Raw genomic sequence first — 18,573 nt, 5'->3', positions numbered from 1 at the left:
CCTCTGGCACCTCTGCAGTGACTTGGTAGTTCTTTGGTGGCCCTTGACATTGAAACGGCAATGGGGGTGAGGAGCAAGGGCATCATGGCTTCACCTGTGTCCCGCTCCCCTCTGACGGGCCAACAATACCTTTTGGAAGGGTGTTTTTGATAGAGAAAATGAAGATGGGAGGGGAAGGGAAGGGTTAAGTGCCTCCCCCGCCTCCCAGGTGCTACTGCTCTTGTCCAATTCAGAAGGCCCTCACCTCAGCTTCTTTAAAAACTAGGGATAAAAATGTTGGGCAACCCAGTTGGGGAATCTCCTGCATGTGCTTGGGGGAAATGAAACAGCATGACTGCCTGCTAGGAATTGCTAAGAAGTCAAAGAGTGTTGAAAAGAGGCTGTTCCCTGATGCTTCCTGCTTGTTCTGTGCTCTTTTGGAGAGGTGGGAACAGACCCAGGGGGATAGACATGATGATTGGCTAAGCCAGCTCTATCCAGTTCACACTAATCCTGGGCCGGCTTGTTTGTTGGGCAGGTGGGGTATTTGCTCTGTGTGCTGGAACTACAGAGTGGTGCATATAGCCCTGGTGACTCTCTTGCTGCTCCTATAATGCTCTCTCTTCTTGGCTGGGGAAGAGAGTTTTCCATACGTTTTCCTCCTTAAAGAAAAATAGGCCCTGACTGACTGGCGAGTTGTAGGGTCTGTAAGAAAAGATGTTTGAGTTGTGTTCCCTAAATTAATTGGGACCTAATTCGGCATGTTTACTGGACTTACCTTTAGTAAACAAAGCTAAGGAGAGTAAATTCACCATTTATTGGGAAGGCGGTTGAAAGGGTTTTGGCAGTAGCTGTGGTTGTTCTTGGATTGAACTGATAATCTAGGCCCATTCCATTCTAGGTTCAGACCTGGTTTGGGGGCCAAATTGTCTTGGTTGCCCTGATAAACAGTATTTATTGAGTGGGGGGCAATGGGAGTGATACCTGGCTAGTAGTCTGTCTCTCTGGATTGCCTCCGTGGGAATAGGATCACTGTTTAAGGTGGTTCTGTTCCACTCTGCAGGGTCGAATACAGAGAGCAGTATTGGGGGAGTAATTCATGGCCCCCTTGTGCTATGGTGCTATGCAGGGCACTATTCTGTGCTCAGTGTTATTTAATACCTACATGAAACCACTGGGGGCAGTCATCTGTATGCTGATGGCACAGAGCTCCAGTTCTCTTTAACATCTGAATCAGGAGTGACCATGCAGGTGTCTGCAAGCAGTGGTGGGCTGGACGAGGGCCAGTGAACCGAATCTGAATCCTTGCAAGATGGAGGATCTGAGAGTGAGTGGTCCCTGTGTTCAATAAATAGGCCAAGTTGCTGCTCTGAATGGGCTTGCAGGTGCACAGTCTGGGAGTGCTCTTCAATGCATCTATGCCACTGGAATATCAGTAGTTAGGAGAGCCTCTTATCAGCTTTTGCTGGGAAGGCAGCTATGACCACTCTTGGAGCATGGGAGCTAGACCACTGTGGTCTTTGTTGTTTGGTTGTTTAGTCGTGTCCGACTCTTCGTGACCCCATGGACCAGAGCACGCCAGGCACTCCTGTCTTCCACTGCCTCCCGCAGTTTTGTCGAACTCATGCTGGTAGCTTCGAGAACACTGTCCAACCATCTCGTCCTCTGTCGTCCCCTTCTCCTTTTGCCCTCCATCTTTCCCAACATCAGGGTCTTTTCCAGGGAGTCTTCTCTTCTCATGAGGCAGCCAAAGTATTGGAGCTGTGGTCTAGGCACTGATAACTGCAAGACTGGATTACTGTGACACACCCTATGTGGGGCTTCCCTTGGCTGTGGTCTGTAAGCTGCAGCGAGTGCAAAACATGGCATCTAGGATGTTGCCTGGGGCATCCTCTCAACACCACTGCCAAGAGAACTGCACTGGCGGCCAATAGGGTACCAGCCTCAGTTGCTTCTAACACTGAAAGCCGTATGCAACTAGTGCCCATGTTACCTGAGGGGTCACCTCTTCCCATACACACCTGGCTGGAACTGTGTTACTCTGGTGGAGCATTGTTAAGAGGATAGCACACCTGACATCAGCTAAAAACCAGGCATTTAGAATTGCAGTTCCAAGCCTCTGGAATCTGGTTCTGATTGAAATTAGACCAATGCATAGCAGAGACTACTGATAACTTACCTTTTAAAGAGGGCCTTCCCTAAAGCTTGCTGAAGCCATTTTATAATGCATACTGAATCTGGTGTTTCTGAGATTTGCTTTTAAATTGCTATGCATGTATTTCTAGTATACATTAGGTTTTCTGATACCTTTATTGAACACTGCTTTGGAAAACTTGGTTGCGAAGCAGCTTATAAATTCTTAATCTAATAAAAAGTACCCCTGTTAATATTACCTGCTGCATAAATGTCTCAAAATATTCCCCCTCCCTTCTCTCATAATCTAAAGTATTTGAACTGGAAATATTTGATTCGGGAAGGAATTCAATAAAGCACAGCTATTGTGGTTTTAAAAGTTCTACTCATAGTATAACATGAAAATCATTTTTAATGAAATACTTGTAAATATTTTAAGATATGACAGCTCAGCAGCATGCAGTATCTTGGGAATGCTGGAGAGAAATAGGCTGGGGAAGGGAGAGTGAATCCCTCTGAGTGCGTACTGCTCTCTCCGCCACCCTTCCCGTTCTGTGGGCTTGTAAGGGAATGTGAGGGCTTTGGCTCTAGCAGATCCAGTTTTTCCTTTTTGCCCTCTCTGCCATGAGAGAGGCAACAACAGGAGTCTTTTTATGCTGCCTGGAAGGGGAGAGCTGAGGACAGCCTCCCTTTCAGACCTGCAAAATTACAGGGCCTCATGGACATTCTTCCAGTGACTAGAGCAGAGGGGTAAAGGTAAAGGTAAAGGTAAAGGTAAAGAGACCCTGACCATTAGGTCCAGTTGTGGCCGACTCTGGGGTTGTGGCGCTCATCTTGCTTTATTGGCCGAGGGAGCCGGCATACAGCTTCCGGGTCATGTGGCCAGCATGACTAAGCCGCTTCTGGAGCACGGAAACACTGTTTACCTTCCCGCCGGAGCGGTACCTATTTATCTACTTGCACGTTGATGTGCTTTTGAACTGCTAGGTTGGCAGGAGCAGGGACCGAGCAATGGGAGCTCACCCCGTCGCAGGGATTCGAACCGCCGACCTTTTGATCGCAAGTCCTAGGCTCTGTGGTTTAACCCACAGCGCCACCTGTGTCCCTTAGAGCAGAGGTAGGGAACCTATATGGCCCAGTGGGAAGTTCAGCCCTGCTTTCTGCAGGGATCAGCAAATAAGCCAATCCTGCAAGGTCTCTATCTTCCCTGCACCTGACATTACATATTACATCAGGTGTGGAGCTGGTAGGTGTTGTTAGGGGAAATGAACTGTTGGACTAAACTTGGTCCATGTGCTAAAGGCTCCCCACTTCTGGACAGAGAGTGGGGGGGGGGGTGAAGGAAACTGGTAACATACCAATTTCGGCATGTAACATTTGTTATGTTGCTGATTAATTTTACAAAACAATGGCATTTTAAGACATCAATTCCCCTCCCGCAATGGAAAAATGTAGCAGATTTCTGTGGCTAGTTTTGCGCCTTACATCACAGCACAATGGTTGGGAGGGAGAGAAAGGAAAGAGGGTATAAATTTTGAAACTTAATTGCTAAAAATAGAGGAGCTGAATGTCAAACTTAATTAAAAAACTACACCCTTTGATCTTGCCCCTAATCCCAGATGTGACAGATGCTGTTGTTCGATGGTGAACAAAAGCTACTCTTCACAAGCTAAGATGCAGTTTCTGGTTTATCACATTATGTGGTCCAGAGCTCAGGACTCGCACGTTTCACTTGATGTGTATATTACTTTTTAAGCTTCTAAGGCCATGCAGCAGAGCGGAGCAGCCCGCTTCAGGCTGCACCAGGGGAAAGGTTAGATGAAGACCAGAATGCGTTGTCTTAATACTGCAGCAAGAATCCCTATAAGTGCTGGTCCTAGCCTAAGGGTGGGGAATATGCCTCATTTCGACTCTACTTTAGAGAGTGAAATGTCTTGGGCACGCACTTTAAATATTCAGGCCTCAACTGTGTGCTAGCACATGTTCTGCTTTGTGTGGGTTTCAGAGAAGGCGGCGAGAAGACGAGGACTCATATGGGGGCCTTAAGGCCTAGAACTGGCTCAGTCTAGAACATGTAACATTTCTTCTGTCTTCATAGGTGTTCTGTACCTATATTGTACCGGTTTCACTGTGTGTCCAGGCCCGATTCACGGTGCTGATATTGACCTTTAAAGCCCTAAATAGTCTGGGTTTACATAAAAGATCAAGTTGCCCATGCATTAAGGTGTACTTCAGAGGCCCTGCTTAGGTGCCAACCTACAAAGACAATCCCTGTGGTGGGCATACAGAACAGGGCCCTCTCAATGGTGGCCCCACAGTTGTGAAATGAAGCTCCCTCATTGTGTGATCAAGTCCCGTCCCTCACTGTGTTTATGCATAGGCCTTGAAGGACCTTTTTGTGATGACCTTCAGTGGCTAATTGCAAACAGCTAGAGAAATGGTGTTGTGGGTTTGAGTTTTATATGTATAAATAAGTCTGGGCTATTTGTTGCGCTGGCTTTTAGTAGTTTTGCGAAAGAGAAGTTTCAAATAATATTTTATTGTTCATGTGCTGATGGTGTGTTTTGTAAACTGCTTTATGAATAATGTTTCTTAAAAGGCGGGTTAGCATTTGCCTGTACATAGTTCCATCCTTATTTCAGACATCATGATATATTGGTATATCGCAATGTTTAGCTGGTGATATACCGTGATGTTGAAAACCAGATATTGCCCAGCCCTAGCTATGCATCTGTTACGGTAGGTGAATATTCCTGTGGGTTATCTTGAATGAGCTTTCTAAATCCAGAAATAGGTTCCTGGAGCAGTGTTGAGGAATATCTGTTACTCATTCTGGGCGCTTTGTCACTTCCTGCTCTGTCACTGTGCAAGGAACCATGGCAGTCCAAATAACAAGGCCAAACATCACATCAAGTAAAACACGGCACTGTAATTTGTATGGGTGGCAACTGTTGTGGGTGTTAACAGGTGGAAGCAGCGGCTAGGGAATGAGTTTGGAAGAGTGGTAGATGGGGGGATTCTGTGCAAACCCCACTGATGACTAACATTGCTTTTAGTGAAGCTTAGGCTCAAACCAAATGTTAAAAGTAATTGTATGGCTAGTAACCACATCTTGGTAGTTGTTTTTCTAAACCCCCCAAATTAGACACAGCCAGCACCTCTCAAGTTTCAGTGGTAGCGCAGCAAGAAGGAAGCACAATCTTGGTGCAAATCTCTTCCTCAATGCCCCCTTCCTCCATCCCTTGGTGCTGAAAACAGCCTGGGTAGGTGGGATGGGGGGAGCTCCCATTGGCATCAATGGCTAATCCCATCCCATGGCTAATTCTAGCATCCTTTGCTTCCTCCTCTTTGCAGTATCATGAGTGCAAGGTGGGAAAGTATGTTTGGTGGTGGGGAGGGAGGGAGGTCTAAGGGGAGAGGTTTGTATTTTGGTGAGATGCAAGGGGAGGGAGTTGGTACGGTCTAAGGGGCTTAGTGGCTTGGTGAGTGGAGCAAGCAGGGGCACAATTGTGTGTGTGTGTGTGAGAGAGAGAGAGAGAGAGAGAGAGAGAGAGAGAGAGAGCGCGCCACATGGCTTTTTCACATCCCAGGTACCAAAATGTTCTGGCTCAGTTCTGGTCCCCTCAAATAGCCAGCAGTACAGTGGTACCTCGGATTAAGTACTTAATTCATTCCGGAGGTCCGTACTTAACTTGAAACTGTTCTTAACCTGAAGCACCACTTTAGCTAATGGGGCCTCCTGCTACTGCTGCGCTGCCGGAGCACAATTTCTGTTCTCATCCTGAAGCAAAGTTCTTAATCTGAAGCACTATTTCTGGGTTAGCGGAGTCTGTAACCTGAAGTGTATGTAACCTGAGGTACCACTGTATCAGTTTCTTAGGTGCTAGCCTTGTTCAGGCTTGTGGAGAGAGGGTGTGTGTGTGTGTGTGTGTGTGTGTCCATGTCCACTTCTAGTATCATATTTCTTTTTCACAAAAACAACAGCAGCAGCACCAGGTGCATGACATTTTCCCAGCCCCAGATCATTATTGCAAAGCGTCAGGCCTTCTCTTCCTTATTATACACAAGCCCAAACACACACACACACACACACACACACACACACACACACACACACCCTTCTGTCACCACCCACACAAATTGCAGTGCCATCTTTTATTGATGTTCTGTGTGGCCTCGTTAGGGAGGAAAACATGCTTGCATTAACACAGGCAGATGGTTTCGGATGGTTTTCCTCCCTCAAAATAAATTTTGCTGCTGCTGGTGGGCATGATGGGTAGAAACTCAAATTGCTCAACTGCTGAATTCAGGGAAATCCCCCTTCTCTGTATTTAGATCTTTGAAAAGCTGTCAGTCAAGCGACTTGTGGCGCTCGTGATGGGCAAGTCATCCCGTCTCGTCCCCCGTTCCCCCCACCACCCCCAGACTTCATTTTCATAGCTGTTCCTTTCTGCCATTGCTGCAGAGGCTTGCAGACATCTAATTCCTGAGCACCATAGTTGGTCTCCTGACATTTAGGACTTGCTCAGAGGGTCAGAGGGTTTTGCTCTGTGTTGTAGCCATTGAAGAACCAAAAGTACCAATGCAAAACACAAAATTGCAACATTGCACGTAATGGGTAAGAAAGGAGCTGTTTTACCATGAGGAAAGAGGGGGATAGAGAGCAGATGGGTTTTCTTCAACCCCACAGTGCTCCCTTCAAAGCAAGCTTCGGATGCAGTTCCTAACTTGTTAGGGCAAGAGTGGGGGACTGTTTTTGACTTGGCCAGATCCTCATCCTTCCTATCCCTGCAGCCCAATTTTGACAGATGAGCGGGACAACCTGCCAAAGTTCTTTGTGCAGTTCTCCAGAAATGCCTACAACCAGGAAATACGGTGTAAGCCCGAGGGAGCAAAGTGGGACTTACTCCCGAGTAAACATGCAGAAGATAAGGGCATTATTTTCTAAATCTGAGATGTGCTAGAGTTCAAGTCTACCTGGAAATCATATCCCTTAGTTTGGATTGTCAAACTGCCCTGAGATCTTTTGGCGAAGGGCGGTATGTAAAAACAAACAAACAAAAAAAAAACAAATAACACTAAAGAGTGGGTTTTTGCAGGGAAAGCTCCTGAGCATAAAAAGAAAATGTGCAGATATGGAGCTTTTAAGGACAGACCAGTGTCTGGAAAGATCAAGGCAAAAGGTAAATGTGGATTAGCCCTTAGTTTATAGGTAATAACTGTGGATGTATTAGGTAAGTGCATTTGGCTTCATTCTCTCTCTGTGTGTGTATGATTTGAAACCCAGAAGGCCCTTATTATCTTTCTGGTCTTGTGGAGGGATCCTCTAGCTCCTGTTCTGGAACCTTGCCACTGTGCCTGCCGGGTAAAAGTGGACGCTAATCTCCTTTAAGCCCTCGCGCCATCCTAGTCCTCCCAAGCAACTGTGACAGGGACAGGCCGGGCACAGCAAGGACACAGGCAGCCTTTAAAGCAGCAGGTTGATTTTGACTCTGCACTTCTGCGTGTGCCCGGGCTGGAGGAATAAAGGGATATTAGGGCGGGATTCAGCAGGGCAAGTTTCCCTTCTGGAGGGCTAAGGCTGTGTTTTAGCCTTGTGGGAACTCCATAAGCTTAGGAGGGCTTCTGCCATGGGGCAGGGCTGATGGGGATGTGCTTCTCCCTCGTGCCTGTAACAGGAACCGAGAGGGCAGTCGCTGCAAGGACAGCTGACCCTCTATCTCTGTGGCTGGTTCCTCACTTCCTGTTGCACCATTGCTCTCCTCTGCCGGGGCGAAGACCACAGAGGTAGGTGAGGGAGGCTAGAATCAAAGTTACTCTGCACCTTGGGTATGATGTTGAAAACTGCCTATGATTCTTTGTGAATGCAGAGAGTGGCATTGCTCTATCCTTGCATCTCTGGGGTGAAAGCTGGGGCTGAGCTGAAATGCTTTCTCCAACTTCACCATCCACATTGGGAAGTTGGTGCGGCATTTTTGGTCGCTTTTGGGGGTGCAAAAGCCAGCATATGGAAGCAAGGGAACCTCTCCTGAATCCTGGCAGCTGGTTTCTCCACCCAGCCAAGCCCTTATAAGGTGGACAGGAAGCTTTGCCCTCTAACTGGTAGGCTTTATGATGACACAAAGCGGTGACACCGTGTCGCCATGTAGCCCATGTCGTGCTCTCTGAATGTCGCCTGACTCCAGCTCCTATCAGCCTCAGCCAGGATAGCCAACTGTCAGAGATGATGGGGATTGGATTCCAGTAACGTAGAATCACCTAACCGGAATTAAGATTGCTGGAAGAAATATCAACAACCTCAGATATGCGGATGACACAACCTTGATGGCAGAAAGTGAGGAGGAATTAAAGAACCTTTTAATGAGGGTGAAAGAAGAGAGCGCAAAATATGGTCTGAAGCTCAACATCAAAAAAACGAAGATCATGGCCACTGGTCCCATCACCTCCTGGCAAACAGAAGGGGAAGAAATGGAGGCAGTGAGAGATTTTACTTTCTTGGGCTCCATGATCACTGCAGATGGTGACAGCAGCCACGAAATTAAAAGACACCTGCTTCTTGGGAGAAAGGCGATGGCAAACCTAGACAGCATCTTAAAAAGCAGTGACATCACCTTACCGACAAAGGTCCGTATAGTTAAAGCTATGGTTTTCCCAGTAGTGATGTATGGAAGTGAGAGCTGGACCATAAAGAAGGCTGATCGCCAAAGAATTGATGCTTTTGAATTATGGTGCTGGAGGAGACTCTTGAGAGTCCCATGGACTGCAAGAAGATCAAACCTTTAATAGCTTGATAGCGTTATCATCCATTTCCCCCCCTAATCCTCTTTCAAAGCCATCCAGGTTGGTGGCTGTTGCCACATCTTGTGGCAGTGAGTTCCACGGTTAAACTATGGGCTGCGTGAAAAAGTGATTCCTTTTGCCTGTCCCAAATCTTCCAACATTCAGCTTCCTTGGATGAGCTCTGTTCTTTAGATTTGTGAGAAAGGGGAAAAACTGCTCTCTATCCACTTTCTCTCTACCATCCAGAAATGTATATACCTCCAACAAGCCTTCTTCCCCACCCCCACCTTTACTTGCCTTAATTTTTTTTAAAAAGACAAGAAAATCATAAATAGCAGGCAGGATCAGTGGCGTAGCATGGGGGTGCAGGGGGGCCGGCCGCACCGGGCGCAACATCTGGGGGTTAGGGTTAGGGGGCGCGAATCCACGGATTAGGGGGTGCAAATTACTTGCCTTGCCCCGGGTGCTGACAACCCATGCTAAGCCACTGGGCAGGATGATACGACGTACCTTCAAGAGGGTGACCTAAAACAGTAGCTGTAACGTATTCTTACAATACTGTACATCTAATAATACCCAGGGCATCCACTGAGCTAACAGAGGAAAGGATCAAAAGGACAATGAGCAAAAGTTCAAAAATTCTGTCCAATAAACTCAGATGGAAGGAAAGTCTGAAATGGTTGTTCATGCTCGTGTATGAGATAAAACTCCCACCAAATTGCATCAAAATTCTCTGGCTCTGCCTGGGCTCTAAGAGTCTTTAAATGATGGGTTAGCTTCTCTCAAACAGTAATAAATAATGCCTTTGAATGCCATCTATCCAAAGTAATGCGTGAAGAATCTTTCTTGCCCTGTGAAATGACCAATCAAGCTAGGACCATTAAATAAATTACTAGTTATTTTCCCACAATAGCTACATTACTCTCCTCAAACACTGATAGCAAACACAATTTGGACTCCAACATCACACTTTCCCCAATAATAACCCCAATTTGTTTCACCACGTGTTCCCCAAAGACGCCCACTCCTGAACAACAAGCCCACCAGAGGGTGGCTGGTAGGGAAAGAAGTGCCCTAGGACCCTCGTACCTACTGGACCGCCTCTCCCGGTGTGCCCCATGGAGGACCTTAAGGTCCGTAAATAGCAACACCCTAGAGGTCCCGGGCCCTAAGGAACTTAGATTAGCCTCAACCAGAGCCTGGGCCTTTTCAACTCTGGCTCCTGCCTGGTGGAACGCTCTGTCTCATGAGACCAGGGCTCTGCGGGATCTGATTTCTTTCCGCAGGGCCTGTAAGACAGAGTTGTTCCACCTGGCCTTTGGCTTGGAATCAATTTGATTCCCTCCCCCTCTTTCTTTTTTCCTTTCTCCTCCTGTGATGAGGCTGCATTTTAATGTTTTAGTGTTGTATTTTAATCTTGTTTTTTAAGTTGTATTTCAACCAACTTGTTTTTATTATTGGTTGTTAGCCGCCCTGAGCCCGGTCTTGGCTGAGGAGGGCTGGGTATAAATAAAATTATTATTATTATTAAGGAGCTGTTGATTTCATTCATTGCCTCCAACCCTACCCAAGTTTTAGTCTTGACCCCAAGAGACCGCAAAAAGAATCTGCCCTAATTGAAAAGGCATCAAAATACAGTCTGTCTGTCTCTCACACCTACACTCGCCCCAGCTTGAGATTTAGCGTAAGGAAGTTTGGTCAGTCATCTTGCCCTCTTGTTTCACAAAATAAAACGGTTCAAAATTGATTGCTGTTGTTTCATAATCCTGTCTGAGATAAAAATTGAGAGGGCTTGGAAGAAAAAAAGAAGTTGTGGGAGGGCTATTATTTTAATAGCAGCAATCCTGCCTAATAAGAATAAATTGAGGGGATGCCAGGATGCCAGGATCATAAGTCATATGTAATACATTGCAAAACAAGTACATAATTCAACCTAAGTCCAGACAAATCCTGTGACATATGAACCACCAGGTATTTCAGGGAAGTCAGACACACCTTGATACCAAAAGCGCCACCTAATAAACAGCCATGTTCTTGGCCCAAGCTTCCAAAACATTGTCTCCAATTTATCAAAATTAATGCCCAGCCCTGTCACAGAGCTAAATTTGCCAATTTCTCTTGCGGAAGAGGCATCTGAAAGAACAGAGAGGTTGTCAGCAAAAAGTCTGAGGAGCTGTGAGTGACCTTTATCATCATAACCCTGTATCAATGAGTTCACCTGCAGAGATCCTGCCCAGAGTTTAAATAAGAAGGAAGATAAGAGATATCCCTATATAAAGTAAAAGGCAAAGAATCTAAATGATTTGTTCAAACCACAGCTCAGAGCTAAAAACTAAAAGGCCCCAAGCTAAAAAGGCCCTAATGTTGTGAACCTCCCTCTTAAGAGAGTTGTTCCAGATCATATTGATTGCTCTATTTTGGCGACCCTTTTGTAGGGAGTGTGCCAATCCACAGGGTTTGCAACTTGCAAAAGTTACAGATTTTGCATGGAGCTGCCGCCACTTGCAAATGGGCTTTTGGGGGCCCCCTCTGTGTGAAAGCTGTAAAGGTTATTCTTCTTTTGGTTATTCTTCCGCACAGGTGTGATCTTCTCTGTGCATCCTCAAGGGATGTCTGCACTCGACACCAGCTACTGTACTTGATCTGTTCATACCCTACATGTCTCCAATGAAAATAGGGACGTCCTATTAAACAGAGAAACTAAAAACTGAAAGACTTGCCCATTCCTAGGCCAGTGCCATGTGACAGGAAAGAGAACATTGTGGACCACTTAAGGTCCAGGCTGCCTTTGGACCGAAGAACTGAGGTCCAGCGCCGAGGGCGTTCTGGCAGTTCCCTCGCTGCGAGAAGTGAGGTTACAGGGAACCAGGCAGAGGGCCCTGTGGAATGCCCTCCCAGCAGATGTCAAGGCAATAAGCAACTATCTTACATTTAAAAGACATCTGAAGGCAGCCCTGTTTAGGGAAGTTTTTAGTGTTTAATGCTGTATTGTGTTTTTAATATTCGGTTGGAAGCCGCCTAGAGCAGTTGGGGAAACCCAGCCAGATGGGCGGAGTATAAATAATAAAATAATAATAATAATAATTATTATTATTATTATTATTATTTATATGGCCGGTGTGCCAGCCCTACTCCAAGGAAGGACCCCCCCCACTCGCAACACATAAAGTCATTAGCTGTCACAGAAATAATGCAGTGTACAAAGCAAAGGCATTAAAAACATTTTTTAAAAAAACTTCCCTATATAGTGCTGCCTTTTAGATGTCTTCTAAAGGTTGTAGAGTTGCTTATCTCCTTGGCTCGCGAGTTGCATAACTCCATCCCCTCCAACATTTTTCCGATGATAATAGGGACGTCCTAAAGAAAAGCAATGACAAACCTAGACAGCATCTTAAAGGCCCGTATAGTTAAAGCTCTGGTTTTCCCAGTAGTGATGTATGGAAGTGAGAGCTGGACCATAAAGAAGGCTGATCGCCAAAGAATTGATGCTTTTGAATTATGGTGCTGGAGGAGACTCTTGAGAGTCCCATGGACTGCAAGAAGATCAAACCTATCCATGCTGAAGGAAATCAGACCTGAGTGCTCACTGGAAGGACAGATCCTGAAGCTGAGGCTCCAATACTTTGGCCACCTCATGAGAAGAGAAGACTCCCTGGAAAAGACCCTGATGTTGGGAAAGATGGAGGGCACAAGGAGAAGGGGACGACAGAGGACAAGATGGTTGGATAGTGTTCTCGAAGCTACCAACATGAGTTTGACCAAACTGCGGGAGGCAGTGGAAGACAGGAGTGCCTGGCGTGCTCTGGTCCATGGGGTCACGAAGAGTCGGACACGACTAAACAACAACAACAACAACAAAGAAAAGCAGGACATTCTGGGATCATTTCAGAAACCGGGATGGCATCTGTAAATCCGGAGCTGTCCCTGGGAAATAGGGGCATTTGCAGGGTATACTGATCAGTTGTGGTATGCCTAGGCAGTCCACACACGACAGTTTGCCTTGTTCTTTTTTGCTCTGTCTCTGAATGACCAGGGCAGGCAGCAAACCAGTTTAGCAGCCCACTTGCTCTCACACTGTCATTCCCAGGCTGTATAGCACATCAGTTCAGCAGGCGCTGTAAGCCCCTAAGGTGAGGGGAGCAGCTTTGGAGTCAAAGCCACAGCTGTGAAAGTCCAGTAGCAAGAATGATGGAGATTCTCTATGGATTCAGGCCTAACAAATGTCAGTTCTGTTTGTGCTCAGAGCAAGAGAAGCCTTCATTCTGCGTGGCGAATAAGCCCATTGATATATCATATGCAAGTTAGGCCTCTCATCCGAAGCAAAGGTTTTTTGTTCCAAATCGATTAACTGTCTGGCTTTTAAGCAATCGGTCAATCAATCACTTGCATTTAAGTTTGTTTGTATACTCGGAAGCTCTTTTGAGGCTTTTGAAGGGAGCGTCATAATTTTATGTTACTGTTTTGCTGTGTTCAGCTATCTGCCACTCTTTACAGAGGCCGGAAGGCAAAGCTGGGTGTGAGGACTGGTTTAACATTAAAGGTGGAACAGCGAGGATAGAGAACAGAACATCCGGATAGAGATGAGCCCTTACGAAAGTGCGTAATGCCAGAGTTTCCTTATTGTCAGCCCTGCAAATCTGGCAGTGTGTTGACGGTGGGGACTTTTCACCTGCATGTTAAGCTTGTGGTTGATATAAACACAGCAATTAATCATTTAATACTTGCAGCTGTGCTGCAGCTTCACTTGATTTGCATAAATGTGCTGCATTGGTATATATTATAACATCTGTACAAGTGTGTACCCAGGACTGGGTGTCATACAGACGTACAGTGGTGCCTCGCAAGACGAAAAGAATCCATTCTGCGAGTCTCTTCGTCTAGCGGTTTTTTCGTCTTGCGAAGCAAGCCCATTGACGGATTAGCGCTATTAGCGGCTTTTAGCGGCTTATCGGCTTAGAAAAAGGGGGGGAGGGGAAAAAACCCGCAGGAACTCGCAAGACATTTTCGTCTTGCGAAGCAAGCCCAAAGGAAATTCGTTTTGCGAAGCACCTCCAAAACGGAAAACTCTTTCGTCTAGCGAGTTTTCCGTCTTGCGAGGCATTCACCAGTTATGCACCCAGGCAAATCCAAGTTCTGCATCCAGAGAAGCTGAATTTTGCAACCTGTATATATTATGCAAACTTTTGCAGACTGCCTTACTTATTCTGCATTTTATTTTATTCACTATCCTTCATTACGTATTCTGGTTTGTTAGTTATGGGGTGGCGTATGTAGAGGTGGGAACTATGAAGGGCAATGATATCCTGTTATTAAAACTTACTCAGCTACCCCTTTTACTTCTGAGATTTAGGCTGTGTAAGCCCCACTGAACTCAGCAGTGCTTACTTCTAAGTAGGCATGTACCGGATCACACTGTTAGCAGGCTTCTTGCCATATATACACACATATAATTTAAATATACACTTATATATTTGCAGCCATAAGGTCTAGAAACTTGCTTTAAAAAAACCAAACCTGAAACTCTGACAAAGCTTGAATTTTGCAGCTGATGCAGGCTTTAGCACCCCACCCTTCCCATTTCTCAAATTATTCTCTGGCTCAAATAAGCTCTAACAATCTTAGCCCTCTTGCAACCCCCTTGCTCAATACTGTAATGATCCACTTCCTTCTCCATTGTGAGATTGTTCATGACCTTGCTGTTGGAAACGGCCCAAAAACCACGGACCAGTGAGTGTCTGGGTCTGATTTCTCTCTCTCCTTGCGGCGTCACAGTTGTTTTTTACTTAATACATTCTGCTGCTTTGCTTCATCACTGAATTAAGCTCTAGGAGGACACATCCAATCACACCAAGGCTTTGGGGAAATAGAAAATCTTCCCTTGTGACTTTGCAGGGGTCCTCATCAGTATAAATACGTTGCAGAGGGCGCCCAGCAAGTCGCAATGGATGTGCAACACCTTGTACAAGTTTGGGGATTTGCCTACAGAGGCTGCAAAGAGCGCGGGCAAAACTGACCAATTCCTCTTCTGCTCACCTCAAGACCCCTTTCCAGTTTCACCTTCCCAGTGAAAAGGCATCTCCCTGCTTAGTGCAGAGCGGGGAGCGAAAGAATGCCAGTTTCACTGTTGCTCTTTTCCGCCTTTACAGTGGCGACTAAATGATGTGCAATTACCACTGAACTTTCCAGGACTGGCGGCTGGCTGCACAAATGGTTATGTAAGCAATCGAGGAGGGAGAGAGAAACGGCTTTTTTTCTTTGTTTTTTTGGCGGTGTGATTGTGGTGGTGGAGGGAATACGCATGCCCATGCAGAAGCCTTTTTTTGGGCGGAAACTCCACAGATGTCAGATACTTTGCAGTGTTTCCATTGGCTATCTGGCTCTAGGTGGGCTGGACCAGCTCAACACATCCCTAACTGTATAGTTTGCTGCTGCGCTCCAAGTGTGTGCTGCAGATTTGCACCCTTTCGTGTAAAGCTGCAAGGTAAGTTTATGGCACCCAAGCCAACCCGTTTGCCATGTGCAAGGACTTATCAGTCATAGCCCCAAGACTCACTGCGCTGGGGAGCGTGGCTGAGTGTGCTTGCTAAAAGAATCCCTAGAACAGAGATAGCAAACCTTTCAGGCTCTTGATGTTGCTGGACATCATTTCCCATCTTCTCTGACAACTGGCCAACAACAACTAGAGGGCCATGGTTTCCTTTTTAATTCAATTATTTTTGCAGCTTTCAAAAGTTTAACATATACACTCCAATACATAATTGTTTTGTTCTGTTGACTTCCCACCCTGTTTTCCATGGTGTTTTTATTTCTCCCACTCTGCTGCTCCCTAGTAAAGGTAAAGGGACCCATGACCATTAGGTCCAGTCGTGTCTGACTCTGGGGTTGCGGTGCTCATCTTGCTTTTTTGGCTGAGGGAGCCAATGTGGCCAGCATGACTAAGCCGCTTCTGGCGAACCAGAGCAGCGCACGGAAACGCCGTTTACCTTCCCGCCGGAGCGGTACCATTTATCTACTTGCACTTTGACGTGCTTTTGAACTGCTAGGTTGGCAGGAGCAGGGATCGAGCAACGGGAGCTCACTCCGTCGTGGGGATTCGAACCGCCGTCCTTCTGAGTGGCAAGTCCTAGGCCCCTATACCATAACAACAATGCAATAATCTCTCATTCCTTCTGTTGCTCATAGTTCAAATCCTGCTCGCGAGTTCATCATGCTAGAGTATTTCTTTAACTAATCCGAATAGGGCTTCCATTCTTCCACAGAACAGTCATTAGGTTCTCTTATTTTGGCTGTTCTGGGATATCTTTCATGTCAGTTTCTATAAGCCTTGGCCAGCAAGTTGGCAATGAATATCTTGACTGTTCTAGGCAAATGCAGGGTTTGATTCCTGGGATCCACTTGCCACCCACAAGAGTGACCCGCTTGTATTTCTGGAACCTACTTTTGCTTGTGACAGTAGCGGTTGACAGGTACAACCAGCTAGCATGCCACAGGACACCGGCGCCTAGGCCTAATTTATCAGGTGTGCAAACCTGCAAACTCAACTCTCTCATTTATGCTGCTGGTTTCTTTTGACAGATATGTGCATGAAATACATAGCTAGCACGTGTGTGCTCAGTTCAGCATGCTGTAATGTAGTGAACAGTATGTTGGACACCATTGGGTAGACCCAGGGTTTAAATAGTATGAAGTCCACTTGGGTATCTCTCTCTGAGTGTTTTCCCACAGCAATTTTTTGTGGACTTGGTGCTGATTGGGCACGCAAGTTCTGCACAGTGTCCACACACAACCTTGTCCTTGTCAAAATGCCATCCTATATTTTACCCGTTTAATCTGGAGCCGCTGTTTAGACAGGATTTGTGTGTTTATGTGCTGAATATGAGCAGCACTGAGTCCACAGTAAACTGACATGTGGAAGCCACACCCCCCCCCCCCCCGTCTTGACATAATCTACTTTGCAAGATTGTGGTGAGTGAGAATAAAATGGGCCAATCTCATCTATGCTGCAAAGGAACATAAAAAAACCTCCCACCAAAACCCTTCAAAATCTGTGTTTAACTTGAAAAGATTTCTTTAGTCCAAACCCACTCCCCAAATTAAAAATACTGTTGGATTCAAGCTCGGATCTGAAACGCATAGTCTGAGATAAGTTTTCTGCAGATTTGAAATGTGAGGCCCTGTCTGGGAATTTGGATGTTTTTAAGTTTGAGATATTGATATGTGCAACAACCAGTTATTGTGTTCTTTGGAAATGTCCAGCGTTGCTGATAATAGCTTGATTTAAATCTTCAACCATTCATTTTTGCTCTTGTTCAGCCTAAGCTTTCATTTGCATTCCTTGCTGCTGCTTTCATGGATTGTTGTTACTGCATTTTTTTTATATACTCCGCAAGTCTCTTTGAGAAAGTCCTTTTTGTTTGTAAAATTTGTGCAAGTTTAAAATCATTTGGTCCTAGCCTCTTTTCCTGTGCCCTTTACCCTGACCCTCTGCATCGCCCACATCACAGGGCAAACTGTTGATGCTTTCCCCTTGTCTCTCCTTGCCTAGGCAGCCTGAGCCGGGCGGGCCCTATCCCGGCCATCCTGCGCCCACCACCTGCCATGATGCAGCAACCCCTCGATCTCAAGCCCTTCCTGTCGTTCCCTATGGAGGCGCAGCCGGCCGTGGGCCTCTTCGCAGGTTTCAACACGGTAAGGCCGTGGCTGCTTCCGGCCCAGGAGGTACAGGCTCGGGTAGGACTGTTTGTATAACTCCTCCTACTTTCCTTCTTCTCTTCCTCTGCCCCCACCAGAGAAAGGGGCTTTGACCTGGACACCTGGCCCCTGGGAATGCCAGGTGAGGCACCCAGGGCTCACAGATGAGGGTGCGGGAGGGGTTACGTTAGCCCTGGAGACAAGTGGTGGCTGGGGCCCGTTTGGGACTGGTAGGGTGGAAGGCAGGGAGATCAACAGTAGGTGGCGCCAGAGAGCTCATGGCAGGTTGTATCATAGAGTTGAAGGGACCCTGAGCATCATCTACTCCAAACCCTGCAATGCAGGAATATGCACCTCGGCCCAGTATACCTGAACGGCCTCGGCCCAGTATACCTGAAGGAGTGTCTCCACCCCCATCATTCTGCCCGGACGCTGAGGTCCAGCGCTGAGGGCCTCTGGCGGTTTCCTCATTGCGAAAAGCAAAGCTACAAGGAACCAGGCAGAGGGTCTTTTTGGTAGTGGCACCTGCCCTGTGGAACGCCCTCCCATCAGATGTCAAAGAGATAAATAACTACCTAACATTTAGAAGACATGTGAAGGCAGCCCTGTTCAGGGAAGTTTTCAATGTGTGATATTTTAATGTATTTTAAATCTTTGTTGGAAGCCGCCCAGAGTGGCTGGGGAAACCCAGCCAGTTGGGCGCGGTACAAATAATAAATTATTATTATTATTATTATTATTATTATTTATTAATTACCTGTCCCATACGGGGATCGTAGCTGCAACCTTAGCTTTATCAGCACCATGTTCTGAAGGCAGTCAGGTGGGGGCTGGCTGGGGGCCACGCTGGGGTTGGAGGGCGAGCCGAATGGATCAGCCTCCAGGGGAGATCTGAACGCAGACCCCGGCTAGGGAAGCTAGCTATGCCTGCTTTAAGCACACGCTTCAAATGGCTCACTTAAGGAGGCTGCAGCACCACACATCTCCTTA

At 46.5% G+C, this 18,573-nt stretch overlaps 1 protein-coding gene across 12 annotated transcripts in view; it reads left to right on the top strand.

Annotated features, from left to right (window-relative positions):
* Positions 1–18,573, top strand: part of ZNF385A (zinc finger protein 385A) — a 190,292-nt gene that overhangs the window by 86,940 nt on the left and 84,779 nt on the right. For 4 of the 12 annotated variants that reach the window (XM_083728986.1, XM_083728977.1, XM_083728987.1 and 1 more), the window contains exon 2: positions 17,438–17,622. The exons of 1 other annotated variant lie outside the window; for it this stretch is intronic. In XM_083728986.1, the coding sequence (XP_083585112.1) occupies positions 17,438–17,622 (185 nt within the window). Of the gene's footprint in view, positions 1–15,084; positions 15,108–17,437; positions 17,623–18,573 lie in introns of those variants that run through there. 7 more of the 12 variants (XM_083728990.1, XM_083728989.1, XM_083728991.1 and 4 more) reach the window with 4 other exon arrangements.

Source organism: Podarcis gaigeae, assembly GCF_964106915.1.
Source record: "Podarcis gaigeae genome assembly, chromosome: 2".
Lineage (NCBI taxonomy): Eukaryota > Metazoa > Chordata > Lepidosauria > Squamata > Lacertidae > Podarcis > Podarcis gaigeae.
The sequence above is the reverse complement of the archived record's forward strand: the minus strand, read 5'-3'. Positions and strand labels throughout refer to the sequence as shown.